The 27,498-nt window shown below is 36.6% G+C and overlaps 4 protein-coding genes across 4 annotated transcripts; 2 read left to right on the forward strand and 2 right to left on the reverse strand.

Annotated features, from left to right (window-relative positions):
* The first annotated feature begins 3,346 nt into the window (after positions 1-3,346).
* LOC110686700 (probable serine/threonine-protein kinase DDB_G0280111) lies at positions 3,347-8,900 on the forward strand. Its single transcript, XM_021863305.1, has 8 exons — positions 3,347-3,723; positions 5,479-5,973; positions 6,426-6,591; positions 6,675-6,725; positions 6,832-7,014; positions 7,162-7,261; positions 7,441-8,078; positions 8,358-8,900. The coding sequence occupies exons 2-8, from the start codon at positions 5,510-5,512 to the stop codon at positions 8,706-8,708; spliced, it is 1,953 nt and encodes a 650-aa protein (XP_021718997.1). The 5' UTR covers positions 3,347-3,723; positions 5,479-5,509; the 3' UTR covers positions 8,709-8,900.
* A 377-nt stretch (positions 8,901-9,277) lies between these two features.
* On the reverse strand, positions 9,278-11,989 carry LOC110686701 (LIM domain-containing protein WLIM1-like). The gene is made up of 5 exons (XM_021863306.1): positions 11,623-11,989; positions 10,628-10,724; positions 10,504-10,541; positions 10,070-10,159; positions 9,278-9,938 (listed from the first exon to the last, which is right to left on the reverse strand). The coding sequence occupies exons 1-5, from the start codon at positions 11,758-11,760 to the stop codon at positions 9,642-9,644; spliced, it is 660 nt and encodes a 219-aa protein (XP_021718998.1). The 5' UTR covers positions 11,761-11,989; the 3' UTR covers positions 9,278-9,641.
* A 2,344-nt stretch (positions 11,990-14,333) lies between these two features.
* LOC110686617 (60S ribosomal protein L6, mitochondrial-like) lies at positions 14,334-15,981 on the forward strand. The gene has a single exon (XM_021863215.1). It carries the CDS (start codon positions 15,434-15,436, stop codon positions 15,752-15,754), a length of 321 nt encoding a protein of 106 aa, XP_021718907.1. The 5' UTR covers positions 14,334-15,433; the 3' UTR covers positions 15,755-15,981.
* Positions 15,982-18,294: 2,313 nt separating this feature from the next.
* Positions 18,295-23,420, reverse strand: LOC110686703 (succinate dehydrogenase subunit 7A, mitochondrial-like). The gene is made up of 4 exons (XM_021863307.1): positions 23,228-23,420; positions 23,033-23,101; positions 19,623-19,725; positions 18,295-18,689 (listed from the first exon to the last, which is right to left on the reverse strand). The coding sequence occupies exons 1-4, from the start codon at positions 23,279-23,281 to the stop codon at positions 18,631-18,633; spliced, it is 285 nt and encodes a 94-aa protein (XP_021718999.1). The 5' UTR covers positions 23,282-23,420; the 3' UTR covers positions 18,295-18,630.
* Between the last annotated feature and the right edge of the window lie 4,078 nt (positions 23,421-27,498).

Consider the following 27,498-nt stretch of genomic DNA (forward strand, 5'->3'; position numbering starts at 1 on the left):
CCTCATCCTGTTCAGCTCAGTGAGAATCAACCCCAAGCAGTAGTGCGACACACGACCATGGAGAATCTTAAATATAAAATGGCTATACATCGTACCATGTCGTCGTCTGGAGTCCTCTAGAGAGTTCCTGATGCCGTTCTTCTGAGTTTCAATTGACTTGTTAAGTCTATCGAACAATGTATCCAAAGCAGCGGTCGATGAATCAATCCAGTCCTTGGTAGCTCTATGAGCGCTCTCAACTCTACATGTTGTAGTGTTCCCGAAATGAAGTACCTGGTTTGTCCAATATTTGACAAACTTTTCCCTGTGAGGGACCCATTGCTGCATCACATAGTCCACCAGTGCCGGACACCACTGGTACGAATCCCTGAAGTTAGCCAATGCTCGCTCATACGCTTCCTCTGTGGTAGCCTGTAGGATCTTCCGCCACTTACCATTCACCAATCTCTCTGCCATTTCCAAATTCTTGTTGAAAAGGTTGTAGGCTTTCACTTTCACGCAGTTGTTGATGTTCCATGTGCACAATAAGTGGTTCGATTCTGGAAACAGCTCTGCTATGGGGGCAAAGAGACCTCCCTCACAGTCGCTGACGATGGCTGCTGGATGAACATTAGGCCCGATGTAGTTTTTTCAGCTTCTCCAACACCCAATAATAACTTGGAGCCGTCTCATCCTTGATGATTGCATGACCAATCAGAAAGTTCTGGTTCATTGGAGTCATCCCCATGATCTCAACCAGTGGGAACTTGTACTTGTTTGTCTTGTACGTTGAGTCGATCAAAATCACAAATGGCCAAGACTTGATCATATCAGCACAATCAGGATGCACAAGGAAAAGATGAGTCACCTCCGCTGTATCTTCATCAGAATCAAACCAGAACAGGTAACCACGTGATTGTGCCTGGTGTAGCAGCTGATGTATAGGGTTCCTTCCCTCTGACCGTTCAAACCTGAGTTGCTGTCTGACGTTGTAGATATGTCTTCGGTTTGGATGGTCTTCTGGAAATTTCTCTAACACAGATGCTAATATTTTAGCAGGCTTGACTTGAGCATCACTCATTTCTTTCACAACTACTTTCGCAGCAGGACTTAAGTCGCTCAGCTGCCGATGACCCTCTTCATATACTATCATCTCATGGTTTTGATACCCCCATTTAGAGTAACCAATCACTTCCCAACCGTCACGACTCCGTAGTTGTCGAACCTTTACTCTGAACTCACACCCACAACCTTTCCGCTTTGTATCAAACCGAGTGGCTGTACGAAAATCTCTGTCTTCTCTTTTGCGATAACGGTCACATCTCAAAATGCGATCCATTCTACCATCCCGTTGAGATTTATGAGTTACTACTACCAAGCAAAATCCAGCTGCAATTGCAACCTGTTTTGCCCAATCAATCGCCTGTTGAGCTTCTTCGAATGGACCATCATGTCCAAATATCCCACTGTAATCATTTCCGTCTCCACCATAATCCTGCATCAATTATATATTACAATAAATACATTTAACGGATAATACATTTAATTTCTATATTTACACAGAATTAACACAAAAAAAAGCATAATTATGTATAATCAAACTTAATTTTTATAAAAACCCAATTCGAATTTTCAAACTAAATTTAAAAATATACCATTTCGAATTTTCAAACTTAATTTTAAAAAAACCTATTTCGAATTTTCAAAATTAATTTAAAAAAAACCCATTTCGAATTTTTTTAAAAAATCATTTTCGATTCTTTTTTTTTAAAAAAAAATAAATAAAAAACAACAACAAAATCAAAAAAGAAAAAAAAAAATTAATTTATAAGGGTGGCGTCTGCCAGGGCTGCCACAACCACTGGACTGGCGCCTGGCAGGGCCGCCTCAGCCAGTAGAGTGGCGCCTGGCCAGGACGCCAGTCTGGTGGTCTGGGCGTTTGGGCTGGACGCCACTCTGGTGGTCTGGGCGTCTGGGCTGGACGCCACTCTGGTGGTTCTGGCGTCTGGCTTGGACGTCCAGGCTACGGTTTGGGCGTCCATCCTAGGCGCCAGAGCCACTCCGACGGTAAACCGTGAATTTTAACGGTGACTTACCTCGTTTTCCGTCGACGACGACGTACCTCCGGCGTCCCCCGCATCTCCGGCCTGCCCTCCGGTCTCCCCCGGCGAGCCAGTACGGCTCCACATTTTTTAAACCGAGATTATTTCAATTTTAGAAAATGGGCATAATGGTCACACCAAGTCATATTTGTGGGCTTTATATGGTAATTTGCGGGCGATGTTTAGCGATTCACTTATTGTTGAGAAAATCTGTGGCCGTGTTCGCAAGGATTGGTGGATAAATTTATTAGATGGAAATAAATGGGTGCAGTCTATGAAAGGGGAATATTGGATTCGGTGCATAATTAAGTTCATTACAAGAAATAATATGACTAAATTTTTGTATGAACTGAGATGATGTATACAACAACTGTTTCAAACGATACTGTAAATATTATAGCTTTCAACATTACAAATGATAAGAAAGTTACCGAGCAGTCTCTTATTTGGAAGAAAGCTTTTAGTCGGGTGAGTGGCTATGTGATCTTTTTCTGGATAGTATGCTCTTTTCTCGGGATTTTCCCGGAAACATTCCTATAGAATTTACAGGTTTACCCATTGCAACAAAAAACAATAACTTGTATCTCATTCTGTTTGTAATTTTGTTCTGACTCTTTATATGAACAGAATCATTGCCTTATTTTTTAGCTGGTATTTCTTTGTTTATGCACTTTAGATTTAATAGTATTTTAATCGTTTGTAATAAATGTCGACTCACCAAAAAGAATAAAAAAAAATTCACCAGTTCACCTTATTCCTCGTAAAAGAGGCTGCCATTTCCAAACTAAACTCACATTCTTCCTATTCTTTTATTTTTCCAAAATTAAATCTTTAACTTTTGCCTTTAAATTTCTAAAACAAATTAAACTCGCTAGCAGGTTTGGCTTCAAGAAAGCAAGTGATTTTCGAATCCGATAATCTCTCCATTATCTCAAAGCTCTTGAAAGCCTCTATTTACTTGACTGAGCTTGATTCTATTCTGGAAGATATCTTATCCTTTACCTCTTCTTTTGATCTTGTTCTTTGGACTCACGTAAAAAGGGATGGCATCTACGTTGTGCATCACCTAGCTAAGTTAGTTCCGTTCGGTGTGGAACAATTATGGGTTGAGCATTGTGGTTAATTCTTATGTTTTGTCGTATCTCTTGATTATTTAATTAATATATTGCTCTATTTGTTTTTTTTTTTTAAAAAATAATATATCACTCCCAAAGATAATAATTATTTTTTTTTACCAATTCATCAAAGATAAATATAAAAAGTTAAGTGTTACCAAAAGAATTTCGTTGAACAATTCTCTTACTAACTAATCCAATTACGAAGCATTTCGTACTAATTAAGTAATTTGTAGTCGGTGATTATTGTGCAATTGAGTTATAATTGGTTTCCTGCATCTCATCTCTTACAATCATGTTAATCCATCAAAGTAGAAATGATTAGCGAAAACGCGGAGATAACCTAATTCAGATCTAAAATCTCTTTCTCTCTCCACCTTTCTATCACCTCTGATCACTCTTTCTCTCTCCTCCATTGCTTTGCTTTCCAGCAATCTACCGATCAACTTCTACTAATTCCGATCAATTTCTTACTGCAAATCTTCACGAAATTCGCAGTTTACGTACTTCGATTTTTACTGCAAAAGGTTAGATTTGATCTTTGTCTTTTCATTTGACTTAATTTTTTAGCTTATCTTTATCCTTCAATTCCATAATTTATAGTGTTCTTTAGCTTATAATGTTTGTTTGGTGTTAGCTACTATATGTAAATGTAAACTATCCGATCAATTAGTTAGTAGGCTAGAATGTAATTGCATTTGATTTGATTTATTTGTGTTGGATCTTTTGGATATTGAAATTAAGTTTGATGTGGATTGAAGCTACTTGCTGAATTTTTAATCGGGTTTTGTATCCCGACAGCCTGTTTGGTAGGCGGTAATAAATGAAAGTAATAGTACTTCGTATTAAATATGTGTAATTTTGTTAGGAAGCACTTGTATGTCTGAATTCATGATTAGGGTAGGCATACTTGCAAATATGTGTTTTAGATTATCGTTCATTATCATTTTTGATGTGATATTGAGAGAATTATTTGAAGATGGAAACTGCATTGCCCTATCTTGATGGACTTATTTGCAGATGGAATAATGCAGAAAGTTTTCTTGGCAAAATTACTCGCAAAATTAGGTCTCATCACGGTCTTAACTAGCGACTTATATGTGTTGAAGGATAGTAGACCAAATCTTGATGGAAATTGGGGTTTTACTCTTAAGAAATGAATTTTGATTTTTAACCAAGTAGTTTACGCTATATGAAGGGAAGAACTATTGTTGTATGTTGTTGTAACGAATACGTGCACCTCATAGGACTTGTAGCACTTAATTATGGAAAAGGGTGTTTTGGATGGGTTATTGGTTTCAGGAAAAAAGAGAAAAGAAAAGGAGAGTTTATGTAAGGTTGGTTTGGAACCATCCTGTCTGTATGTAACTAGATGGACAAGAGTACCATCGTCATACAGCTGAAATTATGATAATGGCTGCAATTCGATTTATGGGGCTTAGAAGGGAGAGGAAAGAGAGGAAGATATTGTGGTGAATGTTATAATATCTATCATGTGGACTGATTGGTTAGAAGGGGATGCACAAAATTTTAATGGAGGTGCTGCTTCCTGTGTTAGATTATGGAATGTAGTTTCTTTGTTAGCATCTTTGTGGACAAATGGAGGTGGGGCTTTCACAACTATTCCATTGTGGAGATACAAAGGAACTGGGCTAATGTATAATTAAATTTTGTGAAATTTTACAAGGACACCTTGTCCTCTAGCTGTTTTCCTTTATCATATAAAAAAAGTACTGAGTTATAAATTAATTCAAACAATATCAGTATGTAAATATCACATTTACTCACATAACATATTAACATCTTGTTTAACTTACTAACTTTCAAGTAAAGAATGCCAGGAAGATATAGTATTTTGGCCAGTTGGCCTTGGGAAATGGCTTATCAATAAACAGTCTGTGATTTAGTCATTTAGGCTCCTAAGATAGGTGAACATAATTTCTATAACGTTTCCTTTTCACTTCTCATATGTCCTCATCATCTTTAATTTATCTGCCTGGTGAAATATTGATGTTGGTGTGATCTAATTGATTGATATATATATATATATATATATATATATATATATATATATATATATATATATATATATATATATATATATATATATATATATATATATATATATATATATATATACTTTCTTCTCTGTTGAATCGGCAGCAGGAACTTCATTGCTTGTGATGTATTTGTATGTAGCTGTAAATTTTCCTAAGATGAAGAAGTTTACAGCATTATTGGATGGTTAATCCTCACAATTTAACTTTTGTGTATGCCTGCAGTGTGCTTTATCACTTGTATTGAGCATCAACCATGTGGAAGTTTAAGCCCTTTGCACAGAAAGAACCAACAGGACTTGAGGGCCGCTTTTTTGATGTCGGTGACATTAAAGTTCATATCAAGAATGTCATTGCTGAGGGAGGATTCTCTTGTGTTTACTTGGCTAAGGATGCATCGAATGCATCAAAGCAGTATGCTCTAAAGCATATCATATGCAATGACCAGGAATCAATGGACCTAGTAATGAAGGAGATTAAAGTGATGAAATCTCTCAAAGGACATCCTAATGTAGTTACTCTTTATTCTCATACTATATTGGACATGGGTAGGACGAAAGAAGCACTTCTTGTGATGGAATGTTGTGAGAAATCTCTGGTAAATGTCTTGGAGAGTAGGGGAACTGGTTACTTTGAAGAGAAACAAATCATGGCAATTTTCAGGGATGTTTGCAATGCAGTATTTGCAATGCACTGCCATTCTCCACCAATTGCCCACCGGTAATAAGCAGTGTATATGATTGGTTATGTACTTATGCCAGGTTATTGTTTGATTCATTATTAAAGTCATTCCTTATTCTAGCAACAAACTCTGCTGTTCATGGTAGCTAGCCTGGCTCATAAACTCTTGCGTGGCACCTAAGACTCAAATCTGAAACCCTTCCGCATCGCATGGCTATTTGTGGCTCTCAAAAATGAATATTGTGATATGCTTACATGTTTTCTCATAAAACTTATCAATTTAAATTTCTTTGTGAATATAAATAATTTATTGTCTTTAAGTCCTCTTCACTTCTTTTCACACCCAGGTTTGGTAATGCGGTAATAGTTTCTTTTGTAGTGTCTGAAAAGTAGAATGGCAGTTGGCTAGATTTTATTTTTGTCACTTTTTTCATTTTAGTGTCCAACTGCCCACTGCTAACTGTTTCTTCTTCCTTCATTATGTAATTCAGTGACTTAAAGGCAGAGAATCTTTTGCTGGGCTCAGATGGACTATGGAAATTGTGTGACTTTGGAAGCACCTCTACCAATCACAAGCGCTTTGAAAAACCTGAAGAAATGGGAATTGAAGAAGACAACATAAGGAAGCACACAACCCCTGCTTATAGAGCGCCTGAGGTTGAAAGTACTTTCATGCATTCGTACTTTGCATTATAAATCAAAATCTAAACTTGACATTTTCATGTTTTCTTGTCTGGAAGATGTGGGATCTGTACAGAAGAGATCTCATTAGCGAGAAAGTGGACATTTGGGTAAGTTGATTTTCCACTTGTTTGTCTATAAGCATGAAACTGTATTGTTACAATCTTGTAAATTTTATGAGTTAGCATCTAATTTATATTTCCTTGCTTTTGCTAGGCTCTTGGTTGTTTGCTTTACCGTATTTGCTATTTCAAATCAGCATTTGATGGCGAGTCAAAGCTTCAGGTTCTGAATGGAAATTACTGTATCCCTGATTTACCAAAATACTGTGCGCCTATCACTGATTTAATCCGAGACATGCTCAACTCTTCCCCAGAGTCCAGACCAGATATCACACAGGCAAGCACTTAGCTTGATTGGCATCTCCATGAACTTAGGTTAGTTTAGATCATCAGTATCGATGATATAGGTACTGTTTTCTTAATAGTTAGCACTATTGTCAGTGGTGTTAAGGGGCTTTTCTGATTGTGGTGTTCATGATTATAGGTCTGGTTTCGTGTCAATGAGCAATTGCCTGTCGGATCACAGAAGTCATTACCTGATCGGCCGCCTCATATGCGTGAAACAGCTTCTGACATAACTGAAGGTATTCAGCTGTCACTCATGTAGATGTGTTTAAAGATTGGTGTTAACCAGATATTATTCATTCTAATATGTTAAAGTTTGTCCTTTGAGATTATAGGGTTTTACATCAGCTAATATTATAAAATTCGAACATAACTCATTGAAGTTTTAAATTTGTGACAACCCTTTCTGCTGCACTAGGTATCTCCAAGATTATGTCTAGGACTCCAAATCCAGTGCCTCGGAGAAGCCCGCCACCTGTACCATCATCAAGTGAAGCAACTAATTTGTCGACTTCAAACACTACTAGGGGTGGGCTTGTAGGCGGTGCTTTTTGGTCAACAGAGCATGCTAAGGATACTCTTGTCCCAGAGGAAAGAAGTGTATCAAAATTTGATGATGAACAGCCTACCCGGAAAGAAAATAGGAGCCGATCAGAGAAATATAATTTGCCTGGTAAAGCCAGCCCTTCTGGAAGGGAAAATAGTCAGGCTAATCCAATGAAGTCTTGTAGTGCCTCAACTTTTGAGAATGAGGCTTTCAACAGCTTTGTTGCTGATTTTGACACATCTAAACTCAGTCCTACTGGCAATGACCTGAAATCAAAGAAGGATAACTCCTTGGAAGCTGAGATAGATAGACTACAGGAGAAATTGAAGCAAGCTAATGCAGAGAAGGCAGAGATTACGTCAAAGTATGAGAAGCTTACTGCAATCTGTCGATCACAGAGACAAGAACTACAGGAGCTGAAGCAGGCGTTGGCTGCCAGAACTCCTTCACCTAAAATGGAGTCTATCAGGAATCAACCATCCTCCAGTAGTAAAGCCGCTACTTCTCAGGTAGCAATCCCTACCCCACCCTTCTTACACACACAAAAAGGCCTCCTTGACAGCGAGGAGAGCTTTATTGGTAATAAGCCTTATAGTATCAATTTGTCTTCCAGAAAACCTTAACTTTCGAAATACTATGAGTCACTTAAAAAGCTACTCATCTTGGTATGAAACATCTTTGGACGTTCACACATCTTTCCTTCATGGAGATCTATAGTATAACTAGTTGTAGTACAGTAACGGTTCGATTTTTTTTGGTTTTAACTTATTTTACTTTGATCATGTTAGAGAGCAAAAAACGAAGGCACAGTGTTGGAGCTCCAACAAGGTTTGTTTGACAAAAATTCCACAAGCCCAGAATTGAAATCATGGCAAGCATTTGCCCCTTCACCGACATCTCAAGCTGATTCATCTAAATCTGTTAGGACTAGGAATGGTCACTCTAGCAAGCAAGGTGCTTCAGCTGGATCAACCCAAGATGGATGGGGATTTGAAAATGAAAGCTTCACTGCAATTCCTGCTGCTACCTCTTGGATCTCTAGATCTGGCGAAGGTAGTACTTCCCTACGTTTTGGGGATTCAAATAAGTTAGCAAGCAAGAATACAGCTTCTCAACCAGCTGGCTGGGCTGGGTTCTAAGTCTTCTAACTCACAAAGAAGAATACGTATTTGCTGTAAGCCTGTGATACTTTTGTTCATATAATTTTGCACGAGGAAACATCGTTTCTCTTATTCTATGTAGCAACTGTCTGAAAGCCAATTGATGATTTTGTGTTGGCTATTGACTCGCATTTATAATATACTTATAATCAATGTTGCCTTCATGTGTTACGTCTGTTTTATAATTAAAAGAGATGATCTCGCCGAAATTATATTGAATTACGTATTTATCCCAAGTAGGTATACCATTATAGAAGAATTCCTCTGTTGCAATGTACTCTGTATGTCAGATATTGTATTTATCGGTATAGCTATTATATGATGCACAAGTTGTATGTGAACTCTTTTCAAATTAGATAAGAGTTCCTTTAGCCCGACTACCAGATTATATAGAGCACAACTACCAGATTCAAGAACAGAACTAACATATACCGGATTCATTGGTTTATAATAATAGACTTTCAAAGTTTTATCTTCATTTATATGTAAGACAATATAAACAATATATGAAGTATGAAGTATAAAATAAACGGATCAGACATGGCCTATTCAGGAATGGAGGGAGACTATATAATTATTTTGAAATTTATAACACAAATTGTGTACTACATACAATTCCTAGTTTTCACGACTTCTCTCACAAGTTCAATAAAGCTGATAAACAAACAGTTCATAAACAGCCTAACAATCACACTGATGCTACAAAATTCACTCGAGAAGAGAAGAATTCAAAGGCAAGAAACACAACACTAGTATAAATTGTTTATGCTTGAAATTTGTATAAAACACGCGTGGGAAAATTCTCTCAGTACTATGCTCATTACTCAGCAAGCTGCATTTCTCTCTGGAATTACAGAAGTAGCATCTTCTGAAGCAAAGATTACATTATAAAGATAAGCATAAAAGGCTTTTTCAGGCCGAGGCTACTGTGTTCTCAGTCACCCCTTCAGCTACTCCGTTTGCAACACCATTTGTAACTTCACTTGTAACCCCATTAGAAACTCCATTTGTAATCCCATCAGAAATTCCATTAGCATGATGTTGAGTTGCCAATTGACTGAAGTTACCCTTTTGTTTGAACAGCTGGGAGTGATGGTGTCTACAGTAGAGACGATGCTCATGGGCTACATAATTTGAAGGGCTGATAACACAGCCTCCATGACAGCATCTAAAGCATCCCTTGTGATAAGAATTGCCATCAACTGCCACCTGAAAGCCGAAACAAATTTACCATTCAATGCTCAGAAAGCTTTAGCTATGTAATGAAATGAAATTGCTCAAAAAAGAAAAATGTAATGAAATGAAATGTAGAAGTTACAGTGATCAAATTCAAGTCTCACCTTTTCGATTGGATACACTGTTTTCTTGCATGAGACACACTTCTCTTGAGTACCACCAAACATGCTAGAGACTTTGCTACTGGTTTGACCCTGGTCAGATCATCAATTTAGAATAGACTGTATAATTGTTGTATAAAGACAATAAACTTACTTCTGCTACAATTTTTTTCCTCCAATTAAACCTTTTCTAAGATTCGAGGCAGAAGGCCTTCTCATAGAGTCCGGCTAATTGCATAGCAGTTTGTTGACTAAAAGGTTTACAGATGTTGATAGTAGCCTAACTTGTATAGCTACAGTTTGCTTACTAAAGGTTTTCAGGACGGATATTTCTAGTTAGTTCCCTAACTAATTAGAAAAATAGACTTCTTTCGAAAAAAATAAAAAGAGGAAAGGAAACATCAAGAAATAAGCCACTTTAAGTTTAACCATATTACCTGTTCAGAAGATCTCTCCCTAACAGCTCTTGGAGCAGCTGCAAAGAGTAAAAGCAACAAAAGCGTTACTAAATTGTTGTTACTGCGATGCATATGAGAAACCATAGAGAGGAAAGCAGTTCACCTTCAAAACTTTTGTCCAAACTACCAGTCATCTTAAAAAGCTGATCAAAGTGAGGCTTGCAATATAACACCCCTTCAAAGGAGCTATAATTGTGCAGCTGCAAAAGGAAAACAATAGCAAATTAAATGCAGCTTTTATCAGGCAAAAATATAATCCAGACTAATGAAAATAAGTTTGTATGAAACAATTTGAAACAGATAAGCTCAATCATTGTCAATCTTAACCTTAAAGTTTTTTGAAAAATGCTACTATCTCAGACTAATTAGAGTAAAGCCAATCAAGTTTATCTGGCCTGATCATACCAGGCTTGGGTGTAGTCAATTGGAAATTAAATGGAGAGGGATCTTCATTGAAAAAAATTGATCTTTATAGTACCACTTCCAATACTTTATTGAGCATCCAGTATAATCTAGCTGTAACAACCTTAAATTACATTAAAAACAGTAAAGTAACTGTCATTATTACAGTGGATTTCAAAAACTCAACACTCCACCAATCTAGAAACCTATTATTGATCCACAACCCTCTTTGGAACCTAATCAAATTCAATCTAGTTAATATAAATAAAGTTTCTTTGAATTCAAAAAGATCATTTTTTTTTAGTAAAACCCAAACAATATAAATTCAGGGAAAAAAATGGTTTAATCATCTTACCTACCCCAAAACTCTCAAAAAAAGAAAATTAATCAAAAATAAATAAATCTTGACCGATTTTTTTTTTACATGGTTAAACAATAATATCAGAGAATACATGATCAACATCTTCAAGAGATAAAACTTTGGGTATACAATACCTTTTTTAATCTATTTAGCAAAACTAATAATCGAATTCGAAAGGGTGATTCAAGTTGTTCATCTAGAAAAGAATTGAAATGAAATAACCATTCAATAAACATTAACAATCAAATTCGAAAGGATGATTCAGGTTGTCCACCTACATAAATAACATAGAAATGAATGCAAATTAAAGTTTCCATTAATATAAAGATATAAACCTTGAGGGTGTTCTTGCAGTGATGACATCTGAAACAAGCTTTGTGATAAACTTTACTGTCAGCTGTAAGTTGATCAACTAAATATACAGTCTTTTCACAGGCCTTGCACTTCTGAGTTGTTCCTCCAAAACTTGCCATGTTTTTTATTTCCTGACACTTTGATTCTGTGATTAATTTCACAAAAAACCCACAAAATTTGAAGTACAAAACTTGTAAACTTTTCTTTTCTTTGATGCTTTTCTTTTGTTCTACCTCTTTCTCTCTCTAAAATTTCTTTATTTGGAGGACTTTTTGTTGCTCTGCTTTTATTGTGTAAAATATGACTTTGGGTGCTTATGAGATTATGACAAAGTTTGCTTATGTTGGAGTTACAGCTCAGACTAAACTTATTTTCAAAAACTGCAAAATTTAATGCCTCTCATGTCCACTGCTGACCTGGGGTTATTTTTGTCATTTTAGATAATAGTCATAGGCATAGTGTACGTGTACTTTCTAGCAAATTGGTGGCAGGTTGATCGGGTTGGGTTCAGGTTGTTCAATCAAAATTTATTGGTATTGTAATTTGTTTATCTATAGTAATATACAGTATGATGGGTCCGCGCTTTTGAAATCAACACTTAAATTTTTTTGGTTTTTATTTGGCTCAAATCATGTTGAATCAATTTTTAATTGAACTATGTACACGTTTAGGTCATTTTAAGAGTATAGCCATCCGTTGCCCTTTTATAATGGGCATGAAGAGAGAGAAGATGAAATAATATAATAAAATACAAAAAATAGTATTTTTGGAGAGAGAAATGCCATGACCTCTAGCAAAAGGTGGGAAAAAGACGAGGATGCGCCACTTGTCTTGTAATAATTGGCCTATAGTGTTATTTTTAATATTTTTAAGTGTTTTATGTGCATAAGATATTTATGACCAAGGCAACCAATGAAAGTATATGGACATAACTGAGTATAAGAATTGGGCATGAATGAAGTGGAAGAGAGAGATATATGTATTATATATTTATATATTTGATGACCACCATTGGCTTGGGCAACCAATGATTTTGCTCTCATAGGGTGGGTCAGGATTTGGTAAACTAGTCTCAATTTTCGAGTTTTAAGTGCATGTTATGAATAACTTATGCATAATGAGCCAAAGATTTGTGCTCGGTTTACTTTTTAACTCCTAACATGTGTTTTTATAGCATCAACATGAATTGATTTCTAATATCATAAAGTAAAATAAAATCAAATAAATTTTCATGAAATGGTGTGCCGGTGAAAATCTATCAATAATACAAAAGATATATCTTTATATGAGTTTATTGTGCTACGAGTACTAATCCAAAATTTTCATACTTTATAAGGAGTAGTATAAAAGCTCATAGTCTAACCTTAATACTAATCTAAAATGAAATATAAAATGTACTATGCATTTTTTTTTTCTTTTTAAAATATGAGTATTGTTTTTCGGTAAATTTTGAATTTACATTATAATTAGTTATAAAATTTTATAAAAATCGTGCAGAACACGGGACTTAATCTAGTAAACAAATAATAATAAGCAACGATTTATTAAGGCAAGTTGAATTTAACTTGATCAATCTCTTTTATAGAGTATTTTTTATTTTTTGAAGGATCTCATTAACACGAGGGTTTTATAACTTTTATTAGGTCAAATGACGCAAGTAAAATAAAACCAATGACATGGGTTTGCCGGTTTGGGTGGTTTTTGTTGACAATTTTATTAGGTCAAATGACGCAAGTAAAATAAAACCGATAATAGGATTTTCTTAATTTCAACATTACTCCAGCCATACATCTAAACCCTACACCCCTGAAATCCTCACTTCTTCTCACCGGCAATTCGACACTGCTTAGCAACAGTCTTCCGGTAAGCCAATATCGATCACAATTTCACTTTTTTTTTTATTTTTTTTTTTATAATTTTCTTTTTATAGCTTACTAGTGCCTGTTAATCAGTCTAGATTTCGAAATTTATATTGATTTTTTTTTTTTAATTTCTCATGTACGAATTGCCATAATTTATTTGATTTCAGATTGATCAGAAGGATAATTTTGATGTGATTTTTTTTATTTTTTTTTTATTTTTTTTTATTTTTTTTTGTAGCTTAAATCTTAGTGATTGATAATATGATACTTTTTCAAATTTTTGTCGATATTGATTAATTATTTAATCCTAAATACTGTAGCTATTATGATTTTGTAGTTGCTAGTATGTGTGATCAACTATTAAAGGATAGTTTAATCACTATTCTTCAGGTTAGTGATGAACGGATGATGATGTGATGTACAAGAATGCTTTAAAGTTGAAAATTTGTAGAATATAATTTAATACTTGAAAGTATTGAATGTTTTAATCATTTTTTATTTGGTCTTATGTTGGAACTAGTCCGATTATAGGTCAAAGATTTGGTTCTATGATTGAGACATTCCAAATGGATAAAAAAAAATAAAAATGGAGGGAGTATAAAAGTGAGTTAGGGTTTGTTCAGTTCACCTTATTTTTACTTATTAAGTTAAGTTAAGTTCAGATAAATTCAATTCAGAAAAAAATAAGTTCTAATAAGAGTTATCCAAGTATAAATTACAACTAAATTTTTTTGGTAAGTTCAGATAAGATCAAATAAGTTCTGAAAAAGTGAAAATCAGGTAAATATAACACACCCTTACTGATGTATGCATTTTAAATAAGGCCTTAAACCTTCTGCTTATAATGTACTCCCTTCGTTTTTTTTATAAGCTAGAGATGGGATTGCGCGGACTTTTAGGAGATTTAATAAAATAAGATGATAATGTGGTAAATAAGGTTATTATTTTATTGAAAGTAAAGTGGTGTGAGAGAAAGTGAGGATTATAGGAAAAGTGGGAAATGATAAAGTAAGAAAGAGTGAGGACATTAGTGTATGAAGATATATTATTAAATTATAGGAGATTTCCAAAAATGGAACTCTACCTTATAAAAAAAACGGATGAAAATAGTAACTCTAGCTTATAAAAAAAACGGAGGGAGTATAAACAATGTATCTATACTGAGTGTTCCAGCTTGATGAAAGTTGTAATTTTGTAATTAAGAATTTGTTTGGCATTGTTTTTTTGTTTTTAGTTTTTAGTTTTCAGTTTATTTTATTTTATTTTATTTTATTTTATTTTATTATTATTATTTTTTAAATAAACAACCAAAAACGTAATAGAATTTGTTTGGCATCGTTTTTTTCGTTTTTAGTTTTTTTTTTTTGTAAAACAAAAAACCAAAAACAGAAAACAAGAAAAAGATGTTTTCTCTATTCTGTTGTCAGTTTTAAAAATATCATGATATTAATAAGTTTGACTAATTATTGATTCATTATACTGTATGTAATATAGCATATGATTTTAAAAACAAAAAACCAAAAAATTAAAAAGCACAGTAATACTAAACGAACTCTAATATGTTTGTTCTCTGGTGAGTGGCGGAACTTGGGAAGTTAGAATGCTTGTTGAAGATTATGCATTGTGTTGTTTCTCTAATTTCATGTTTTAGAATCACAAAAAGTGGAATGAAAGTATAATGTACAATAAAGTTAAACTTTGTTCAAACTTTTGGGTATAGAAAAGTTTTAATCTTTGATTAAGTCAGTTACAGGTGTTTGAAAGTGTTGTAACTCCGATTAATTTTAGCTTGGGAACCCGATTCATACCCATGTTTAACCAATATGCAGTGGCTGGCTGTGTTTGTACTAGATTTTCATTTGGAGGTGAAGAAAAACTTGTGTATGGTTTTATCTCTTATGTCTGTTAATTTTGAATTTAGTCAGATGAAATGGAAACAAGGTATTTCCAAATTCTAAGGCTACTAGGAGTTGGTTACAAAGCCAGAGCTGAAGCAGATGGTCGCCTGTTGTGCCTAAAACTGGGTTACAGCCATGAAGTTGAGTTGCCAGTTCCGCCTGCTGTTCGTGTCTTCTGCTTTAAACCCGACATCATTTGCTGTGCTGGAATTGATAAGGCAAGAACGCATCAGTTTGCTGCTGCTGTTCGGAGCGTTAAACCCCATGATTCTTACAATGAAAAAGGTATGCGTTACAAGGATGAAGTCATAAAGTTGAAGCTTTGGAAGAAGGACTACAAATTGAAGAAGTAAAGAGGTTTGATTATTATACTTGCAGAACATATATCTCCTTGTTCCTGTCTAAGTTAAGCTTGTAGTTCGAATCCTGTTTTCCGTTAAAGTACAGAAGTGTGTATGATTTACAAGCATTTATCAGGACAGCAAATTGTTTATGTTGAAATGTTGAATCTCCTTGTGAAGTTGAGATCAACTCGAATAATGTCTTATCTTTGGATTTCATGTAGCAGAACTAAAATGTTGCTAGGGGCCTGCTCTCGGGTTGTGCTCTGTATTGCCAAGACAAAACTGTTAATTTAATTGGACATTACGACGTTCTTCCATACTGTATCAATTTCTGAAAGAAATCCGCTTGATTTCCAATCACAAGTCTATAAAACAGGTTGTTTGTTGTTCATTTTGCATTTGAATCGATATCATCTTCAAGTTTTCGGTTGAAACCAAGTTTTACACCAGCAGTCTAAAAGAGAAACTTGCTACTTCTGGACCTCGTGTCTAAGATTTGCGACCAAAACGACAAGGCGACATTGGTTTTAGCAACTACGTAGTATCAATTCTATCAATCTATGTATGATTATGGTTATAGAATGGCCGAAAATTTAATTTGCCAAAAATTTATACTTGTATGAGGAATTATACATCCATGTATACAATTGATAATTAGTTTGGTAAACAATGAGGTCAAATTTGAGTAATGACAAAGATATGTTGTCACCAGCAGTATTATTTCAAACATCCAACATTAGGCATTTGTCATGTTCCACATTTTAAAATTTAGTGGCGCAATGCGCAAAGTTATGGGCTCCCACCAAAGTAGCACTTTTAGGGCTAAATATGGTTTCATCATTTGAAATTTTTGGAACAAAAGTGCCTTGCTTAAGGAGAAAACATAATGTCTAAAGAATGAATATAATATTAGCTCTTATTATATGAAATTAGAATAAGATAAACGGATAAGCGATGATTTTATTTAAGATTAATTTATTTCGTATTTATCACTTGGAGTAATTATTTTCGGTCCAATTTGTCGCACCATTTTCAATTTGGGATGTCCCAATTTATTTGCACCCGCGGTATTTTTTTAAAGAACTCTTCTCTCTCTAGATTTACTCTCGAGTTAGGTCTCATACTCACTCACCTATTTTTTCTCTTTACTCTTCCACACATAAAATCTTGTACGAATGGTCATAGGACAAGTAATTTGGGACGAAGGGAGTAGCTATAAATAGAAGTTCTACTCCCTTTCCTTAATGATTAATCTAGTTGTGGTATCCAAAAGTTGAGATCAAGTTCCATCCACAACATTTTACCCCTTTTTGACTCTTTTTGTGCCCCAAAAAAAAAGTCTAATTAATCCTACAAAGTGGGAATTCACTGAGCACAATATCTTTTTAGCTGAAATAATTTCCTAAACTCTCGATTATTTAATTAGAATACTCTTAGTAGCCAGATTGGACTAATGCCATTTTTAATCAAGAAGTGTCACTAAAAGTTCTAAACTGTCTACCACGCCCCCCTTTACAAAGCCGAAAGTAGGCGTATAATGTATATCATTCTTATACGTCCTACCAATATATTTTTGTCATAAATTGCATACAAATAGTAAGCAAACTAATTCACATAGTTCTTAATATTTTCAAAGCATACTCCACCGATTTTTAATGGGTGACAAAAAAAATTGAAAATTGATCATGTATGAAAAACTTGTTTGGTTGTTGATTAACTCACCTAACTAGTTTAACCAGTTGGATTTAAATTAGATGTTTTTATTGGATGTTTATAAAAAATGTTGGATAAAATGATATTCTAACAATTTATGTGTTCCAACACAACTACTCGTAAAAGGTAGTATTAAGGCTCCGTTTGTTTTAACGGAAAATAGTTTTTTAGGAAAATGATTTTCGTGAAAATAATAGTCAAGGGAAAACACAATTGTAAAATTTTCTTTGTTTGTTTCCTATAAGAAAAAAAGGAAGGGAAAATAGGAGTGGAAGGGAGAAGATGGATAAGAGGAGAGGAATATAAGGAGTGAGGAGGAAAATGTGGCATACCTCTATTTATAAAGAAAAATATTCCACTTTAGAGAGAACTATTTTCCACCTTTGGGATAATTGTTTTCCATCATTTACTAACCAAACAATGGAAAATGAAAAAATCATTTTCTTGGAAAATGTTTTTCATTAAAACAAATGGAGCCTAAATCGCTTTCAATATATGGATGAAAAATCATATACACCTTTTTTGGTTGTTTCACCTCATGAAAAAACCCAACAAATCAAACCAAGGTCTGTTAATAGACCCTGCAAGACACTCGCGAGTGCATAACGGTATAATTAAGGCCAAAAAAAAAGTATCTAATGTACTAATGTAACATTTTGCAATTGAATCAGATCTGCACAGAAAGAAAGATATGCAACTCAACAGAAATGTACTCCACTATTATTAAAAAGAAAAAAAGGTTTAGTTTCTGAGTAATTCTCTATAAATACTCATAGTAGTAACTTGAAAATTTATGGTTAGTCTTGATTATAGCAAAACAGTTGAGACGGAAAATATAACATTCAACATTAACCATGAGTTCGAAACTGTATAAGCTGAATAATAGAGACCAGAAACACGTTCATTCTGTAAATTATTTCTTTGGCAAACAAGCACTAATCAGTTCATCCAATACTTCAAACTGAAGAACTATTTATGATTGATGTTGGAAAAAGCTGTAAATTTCAGAATACAGAAAGGAGCCAAAGTGCCAAAGAATTATGTATGCTACTAGCAGTTGAAGGTGACTTAGTTGGGCCTACTTATTCAGGTACAAAGTAGCAACCAGATAGAACCAGACATAATCACAGGAATGTAACAAAAAAACTCATGCTTCATTGTGTACTTCAGCTTTACTGCTTCCTGGAGCTCTCTCGGGTAGTAAGCCTAACATAGATCTCGTACATACAGCCTACAACCAAGACAACAAAAGGTACTATTAGGTTAGAGTGCATGATGAAGCCAGACCAACGAACTCCAATGACAGCATCACAGCAACTTGTAAGAAGACCAGGAAAATGACTTTTCGACAGATATTTGAAAGTTCCTTTTAGTTGGTAAGAATGATCCCTGAATAACATCTTACTACTCGGGATTGTACAAAAAGCCTAGGGAATGGAAGCCTAATAGAATCAAGCGTCTAAACAAGCAAGAAACAGAACATAAAAGTGAGTGTTCAGATGCCAGTATCCAGAGTGGCGATTTAATCATTCCAAAAGTTTACGTTACCACCAACTCGATTTACAAGAGCAAGGGTACCACCGTACCATAATTAATCAATATCTAGTCTAACCTCAACCAAATCCTTTTTCCTAAGCTAATAGTTTCATAGTAACATTAATTTACAAATAATAATGATTAAAGAGACAACACAAATTAAAAGGTCATAGTGGACTATATTGCTTCAACTTTCAAGTGTCTACAAGCTCTGAAGCTTATTAATCTCATAATCAAAAAAGTCTTCGCATTCTGAATTTACCAGTTTTAAATTAAGAACATTTGCTATAAAACAGATCATAACAAGCAGGGTGCAAGTGAAACAATAGCAATCTTAACAAGACAGAAACAGCCAAATAGCTTTGCAGCATAAAAATTAACTCTACAGTCAGCCAATTAACACACTCATTTAGATAGTAAGTAGTGCACAAGTCATTGTTGCTTATCAAACATTATCTGTCAGTCTGCCACAGGCTCACAGCAGCTTACCACTCTCCCCCCCTTCGCCCAAAAAAATTAAGGATAGCAATAAAATACTATAAAGACCCAAAATATAGGAAGAAAGAAAAAAAAATCCCAAATAAAATTACAGCATGTCACAAAATACTAGTAGAAAGCAGAAGAATACCAGCCACAACAATGATTGTGAGAACATCCCCCACTTTTTTAATTCGCTTTACAGTCTGTGTACTTGACTTGAACCGGCTCAATGCTGGGTCCTTTTCCAACAGCTGTGAGGAGATTAGATAACTAAATCAGTATGCAACAGAAACTAAATGCTCTTAAGATCTTCAGCAAATTATAACGGATATTCAATCCTTCTAGCCATAAAACTTCTACAAAAATGAATAAATGTTGTAGGTTAATGCCTTCTAGCAAATCAAGTTGATGTATTACGAAAAAGAATAGTTGTAAACAGGCATTTTTTTCCCATCAAAATGAAAAAATACTAACAAACTATGGCACAGTCTTAGGTCACTAATCAGCAACTGACAAGCACAAATGCACGATGACACTTAAGAAAATAAATTACGCACAAGAAGCAGAATTTGAGAGCCAATGCTCTGAAAAATAAATTAAATAAATAAACAAACTAGCAGAATTTTAGAGCCAATGCTCTGAAAAATAAATTAAATAAATAAACAAACTATTGAGCGTCAAACAATCTATAAAATTTGTCCCTGATTTCTTTTCCCATTAAGCTAGATTAGTTGTTTTAGTAAGCTTTGAGATACTCGTAACAGTTTCCTAAAGTGTCATTGTCTATATAGATAAGCAAACATAGGATTGACATGAAAATAACTGCATAAACAAGACTAACTGTGAGACTTGATTAAAGATAATTTACATCTGCACCAGTAAACCTGCTGCACTTGTTAACGACAAGGTCACAAACCAATAAGAAGTCAAACACCATGATAGGGTATAAGCTAAAGCAAATTTTTCCTCTAAAGCAAATTATAAATCATATATAAGTCATTCTATAATATTAATGCACTAGTAAGTGTAAATTATGATATCAATTTAATACGAAGTATTACACTTCCCTACTTTCTTTTAGTTATTCCACTTTAATTGTGCACGTTTTCCAATGCACAATTTTGCCCCTTAATATCGAAGTTAACGTTAACTCCCAATTAGTACATATTTAAAAAGTTGGTTTTTTTAAAAATATACATTGAGACCTGTCTAACAAGATCCAACATTACTTTGTTTTTCTATGAACTTCGTATATAATTAGTTAATGATGATTAAAGTGAAGTATGTGTATTGTGTCAAAAGTCAATAGGGAACAAACTAAGAAAATAGAGGAAGTAAGTCACTTAGTATTATCAATGGAATAGCCATTTCAAAATCAGAGACAAATATAAATCCTAGTCCACGGTTCCAATGTAGTTTCAGCTACATACTCATGAGTCCAGGACATGTACTTCATATAAGAATTGGGAAAAATTCATATGATTAATCTGAACTATTGATGGTCTTCCCATATTAATCCCAACTACAAGTTATTTTAGAATAATCCCAACTATGAGGGGTGTTTTCCGAAATTAATACGGATGACTTGAAACCGGTTAAGAAGGTAAAAAATTATTTTCCAAAAAATTAACTCTCTCCTGCTCTTTCCCCGCTCTTCAACCACTTGAAAAAAAAAAAAGCTCTACAACCACCAGTTCGGCAGTCCACCCCACCCCTTTCACCAACTAGTCACCTCTCTTTCCCTTACTAACTTTCTCCACCTTAGTGCCAACATCAACCGCCATTCATCCTCGACACCCTCCTTTCTTTTGTTCAAACAAATAGCCACCATTGACCGCTTTCTTTATTGGCCTCCAAACTCCACACCCCACTCAACTACCCCTCACAAATGACTGACGTGTTGCTCCCTTCACCTACTAGCATCAGCCAAGCGTTCTCCCTCATAACTCCATTGCACTCTCTCTCTCTCTCTCTCTCTCTCTCCCTCTCTTGCCTTTTACTCCCCAGATTCTTTCTCTCCTATTCATTCAAAAGCAATGTATAAACATCAATCAACAACAATCATCAACCACCAAACCCAAGGCACCCCTATGAGCAGCCACCGTGGCACCATGGGTCTCAACTTTAATTTGCAGTCCATCAACAAAAACTGGCCCTTGTTATCCCCATGTTAACAGAAGGCTGTTTTTTTTTTTTTTTTTTTTTCATAAGATAATAAAATGATCTCATTATAAGCAAATCATAATATGCCACCTAGACAAGTAATCTGCTCAAACGGTTAACACTGGTCACCAGATTACTTTTGGAAGAGACCCCTCATAGATGAGATTATTCTAAGATAACACATAGTAGGGATTAATATTGGAAGACCGCCAATAGTTGGGATTAATCATGTAAATTTTTCCTAAGAATTGTTAATTGAATTAAATTTGGATGGGGGGGAGTTATATATTATTCCAAGAGCAAGATTACTGACTTAATTTTTAAAAAGAAAGCCTCAAAAGACAAGACACCTTTCATGGAGTCACTAAACTCTAGAGTCTAGCCCATATTAAGTGAGGGCATCAAGAAAGATCACGTTCACCAAATCCAACCCTTCTGTTATTCTCCGTTTCTTTATCAATATTAAAAATAGATGGCTAATTGAGGGAAAGAAACTACAATTCAGCAACATAATAGCAATTAAGTGTTTCATATTAGACAAAATGTTGTCAAACAATCTAAAATTATACTATTGAAACATTTATGCCTAGAGTCAATGATCCATGCACCTATGCCTCACACCTTGCGCCTTAGAATTGACATGAGGACACTTTGAACTCTAGTGCACCAGTACATATTGTGCCTTTTAAATCAAAATAATCATTGCTAATGATGCTAGAATTGGCTGAAGCTTGGTAATGATCATTATGTTTAATGATCTTAGTGTTTGAGTTTCTCAAGCCCCATTGACTGTAGCTAAGCAAATGATGTAGAAGCTTGGGTTAGCCTTACATAGAGGGTAAAATCCAACAAATCCGCTATCTAGGTTGTTGCATGAAAGGGCCTGTTCAGAATCTTCAGATTTTTCTGGATACCGGAGGGTTGGAGTGTTGGACATATGGGGGAACAAACAAGCAAGCAAGGCCGTCTCTTTGGGTTCAAAACACCAATTATGCAAGTACATTCCGAAATATTGGTACTGTCAACAAACACATATACAACTTTACAAGTATCAAGTTACTGGTATCACTACTTTCCAAAACCTAATTTGCCTGTATCCTCAATGGCTCAATATAATCATCAAACCCTCCAATAAACATCTATGATGTAACCAATTTAACATCTTTGCTATACTATTAAATAAAATCAATAATATCAACTAATACCCAATTCAATTTAATCTTGAGATTTTACAATCAATAACTCCAATTAATACCCAATTCAATCCATTCCACACAGCAGCAAGAAGCTTATTAGACATAATCAATAAAAAAATTCATTCCATAAACGATCGACAAATCTGAAGAAATAACAAAATTGATTCAAAATCAAGGAGAGAGAGAGAGAAAGACATACAGCTTTCTCACGCTCGCCGAGGTCGATGTGGAACTTCCGGCTTGGCTGCGCAAACAAACTCTCTTTCCCCTAATTTCCAGAAAAGTTATTTGCAATGAAAACTATAAATTGCTCAACCCATGAATCGCATTTGATCATCAGATAATTAAAAATCAAAAGCTAGAAAATAAAGAGAAGAATTGAATTGTGGATTACCTGAGGATGAGATCGGAGATGAGAGAGAACTGAAGATTTGATAAAGGACGCCATTGATGGAGTTCAGTTTAAAGCTTCTGGAATTTTATTTTTATTTTTATTTTTAGGAAAAAATAGCTTCTGAAATGGTAGAGATGAGGGAGGAGGAGGAGTTGGTAAAAGTTTTCAATTTGTTGTTCTTCTTTTGGTTCGGCTCATGATTTGTTAAACATCGCCCACAAATTACTACATAAAGCCCACAAAATTCACTTGTTTTGCTAAAATTGCCCTTGACCTTAAAATAAACAACACTCACACTCTCATTGCTCATCTTCTTTCAACCTCTCTAAAAAAAAAAATTCAAATAACGGCAATGTCGAGGCGGCAAGGCAAAGAATTGGCGGCGGCGGCGGAGGGAAGGATGTCCCAAGGAGGAAAGGTACATTTAAAAAAAAAAAAAAGGGGAAAAACCGCCGTGACGGCGGTGGGGCGCCCTGGCTGGACGCCCAGCCAGCGGTGGTGGCGCCAGCTGCAGACGCCGCCACCAGTTGGCTGGCGCCTGGGCTGGACGCCATAGCCACGGTTGTGGCGTTTATTCAAGGCGTCGCAGCCGTGGCTGTGGCGTCCAGCCCAGGCGCCAGCCAACTGGTGGCGGCGTCTGCAGCTGGCGCCACCACCGCTGGCTGGGCGTCCAGCCAGGGCGCCCCCCCCCCCCATTTTTTTTTTTTTTTAAAAAAATTGTTTTTAATTTAATTTTTTTTTTTTTTGTGTAATATAATTTTGAATTGTTTTTATATTTTGTTGTTTATTTTTATAAATTTTTTCAATTTCGTTGTATTTTTTCTACGTTTATATTTTGTTTACAATTATTTGTATGTTTTTAGTTTATTTGATTTGCGATGATGATTATTTATCGTATAAATTTTTGTATGTTTATATATTTTAAAATTTTGTGTAGAATTCACTGGGTCGTCATGGTGCGGGGAAGAATATAGAGCTTCTTAGTAGAAGTTATTCAGTGGAGAGGTCGGGGCATAGACATGTCAGATCCCGTGGTATTTCGGCCTCAGTTCGTAGAGAACGGATCCACCGTCGGGATGAGGATGACGATGACGATGATGATGCTGAGGAGGGTGACCAGGAGGAGGAGCAGGAGGAGGGCGCAGATGAGGATGAGGATGTGGACGATGGCAGTGGACCGTATGATGATTACGGTCCATTCAGTCAGAGGGTTGATGACATGTACGAGACGCATATGGTGGAGGTGCGTAAGGGTAGGGGTGGTAGGTTTGTTAGTAGATCTGGCACATCATCTGCGTCCACTGTATCTGGGGCAAGCAGGAAACGGTCGAGGGCCGGTAATGATTCTTGGGTTGTTAGGAGTGAGGTGCCCGGTGGGCCTGTTGACGGGAGTGTGATTCCTAGCTTTCTAGGACACATAGCTTCCCGTATTTGGGAGGACCAGGAGAGGCCTTCAGTTACGGGGTTGTTGAAATGTCATACCCGGGAAAAGACTTGTAGCTTTTTGCGTACATGGGCTGAGGCCTGGCCGGCGGAGAGCGAGATGTTCGAGCGACTGGAGGGCACTGGGGTGAATCACGTTCCTGCCACCATGCACGATAAGATTGACAGTACGCTGATCACGGCTTTCATTGAGCGATGGCAGCCGGATACAAACTCTTTCCACCTTCCGTTCGGTGAGATGACGATAATGTTACATGACGTCGAGGCCATTCTGGGGATTCGTGTTGAGGGTAAACGACTTTGTGCTGTGGCTGATGCGGATCAGGCAGATTCGCTGGCGGAGTTGTTGGCGGTGGACAGGGCTGCACTGTACACCGAGGCGCTAGGTGTTTGGGAACACGGAGGTGTGAAGATCGCATCCGTGTTGCAGCGGTGTTTGTACCCCAGTGCACGTAGGACGCCCGACGCACAGCTGAGTGCTTATGTTTTTCTACTCCTCGGATGTACCTTGTTTCCGGATAAGAGCGGCGGAAAAAAGCTCAGGCCACGCGACATAGTAGAGGCGTGTGACCCCGACAGTGTAGGCCAGTTTTCCTGGGGATCGGCTACGTTGGCGTATTTGTATCGCCAACTAGGATTTGCGAGTCGGGCTGACGCGGCAGGTATCACTGGGTGTCTGACTCTATTGCAGACCTGGATATATGAGTACTTTCCTGCATTGCGACCACATCGTGACCCAGTTCCTATTGATGAGGGGATGCCGCGTGCTTGTGCGTGGAGTCCGCGCTCGGAGAAGAAGTCCGTTGACCGCCTCCGATCGATACGGTTATTGCTGGACAGGCTGTCCCCCTTAGAGGTAACGTTTATTTATAGAGTCTACATTTTATTATTTGCACATATTATATTCATGTTATTAAATTTTATATGTTGTTATTGTACAGGTGAACTGGATGCCTTTCGGCCCGAACCCTAGTGTTAGGGTACCCAGGACCCTGTACACGGGACTCATTCAATATCGTGACATCGTCGAGGCGTACATGCCCCAGCGTTGTCTTCGCCAGCTTGGATTTGTCCAAGTTGTCCCTCCTCCCCCGGCGTGCCCGATGAAGGCGGTCCGACCTGCATCGTCGAGGGACTACGTCGTGGAATGGCCGGATATCATGACCGGGACGTGGGACCAGTTTCCGATGGTGGCCCGCTTATGGACTGCGGAGTTGCAGCGGCCGCCCTCTGGGGTTACTCCCATGTGTGACCATTACTACATGGAATGGTTCAACCGGTATTCGCACCCGAGGTTGATCGCTGATCTCGACCACAGCGATGATGATTATGTGCCACCGCCTACTGCCACGGAAGCGGTATGTCTTTTATTATATTTATCGTTGTCTTTTAATTAAGTTTTATATGTTGTTATTGTATTTCATCTTCTGTTTTTTGTTGTATGCAGTGGATGGGAAAGATAATGCAGGACGTACAGAAACTCTCTCTTGAGAAGGACGACATGAGTGCAACAGGGAGAGTTGTTGTTGATAGTCTGGAACAGACCCTTGCGCAGTGGGAGTCGTCGTCGAGGAGGGATTACTGATGGTTATTGTATTTTATTTATAGAGCATTATGTTGGACATTATGTTGTAAAATTGTAACATTTTAGATTGTTCTTTTAGCTTCCAACTTAAACATATTATCAGTGCTGTTTTTAAATTTTGATATAACTGTTCGTGGATCCGCGCAACTTACCCATGCAACATATAGAATGCAATAAGCAATACAATATAAAATATTAATGTTCTCATTAAAAGAGCAACGTACAAATAAGATTACAAATAAAGAATGTGAACATGAAAAACTAAAATGCAGCTAGGGTGTTCCATTCGTGGATCCGGTCAAGATATAGCGCATCCCAACCCTCTACGCTCGCTGTGCGAATGTTGTACCACCGAGGTATAATCGGTGGCACTGGAAAATCGGTTGACATGTCTAGTCGGATGAAATGTCTGTATGACGACCCAAGAAACGCAATAGCTAGCTCTCTGACCGGTGTGGTGACAGTCTCACGCGACCGCCAACGGAGATTCGTGGTACAAGGATAATAAGCTTGACTATGCACTCCCAGGCCGAAATGCATGACTGCGCATTTGTAAATGTTTGCAACGGCAAACAGATCTAGGGGCGCGTCAAAATAATGATTTTCGCCGCAAGGTCCACCTCCCCACCGGATACGCCGCAGAGCGCCATCCAAGTCATCCTGGTACACATGACGATAAACATTTCGGTTAGAGGCAATTTCGTTGTACATCAACTCACGCACCAAACCGTAGTTGTCTTCGCCCATTTGAAAAACATCAGCCACGACCCGGAATCCGCAGTTACCATCTCCGATTACATCATTCCACCCTTCCAAGTACGACATGATGATCGCAGGTATCCTTTCCTTGTACGGAAACTGATCAACATCGTTTCTTCCTATTCACCATATAATTATAGACAGTTAAGAAGGCAGGAGTAACACTTTAAAACTATGTGCAATAAAAACAACCAAAACGTACCAGTTCTCAGGGGCATATTCACAGACGATGAAGATTGACTACGACTAGATGACGATGTCCGACCACGAGAACGACCACGACCAAGACCACGGATATACTCAAACGCACTCCTGTTCCGCCGTTGTCGACCTCGAGGACGGTCAACTCCTTCGGGTTCCTCATAATCTAAGCTAGACGGGTGGAACATGTCATGAAGTACATGAGTAGCGTCACGAATAATAGAAGGATGGCTGGAGGACACTCGGTCGTACATCGAACGGAACTGCTCCAACTCCTCCTGTT

This window comes from Chenopodium quinoa, unplaced genomic scaffold (genome assembly GCF_001683475.1).
Source record: "Chenopodium quinoa cultivar QQ74 unplaced genomic scaffold, ASM168347v1, whole genome shotgun sequence".
Classification (NCBI taxonomy): Eukaryota; Viridiplantae; Streptophyta; class Magnoliopsida; order Caryophyllales; family Amaranthaceae; genus Chenopodium; species Chenopodium quinoa.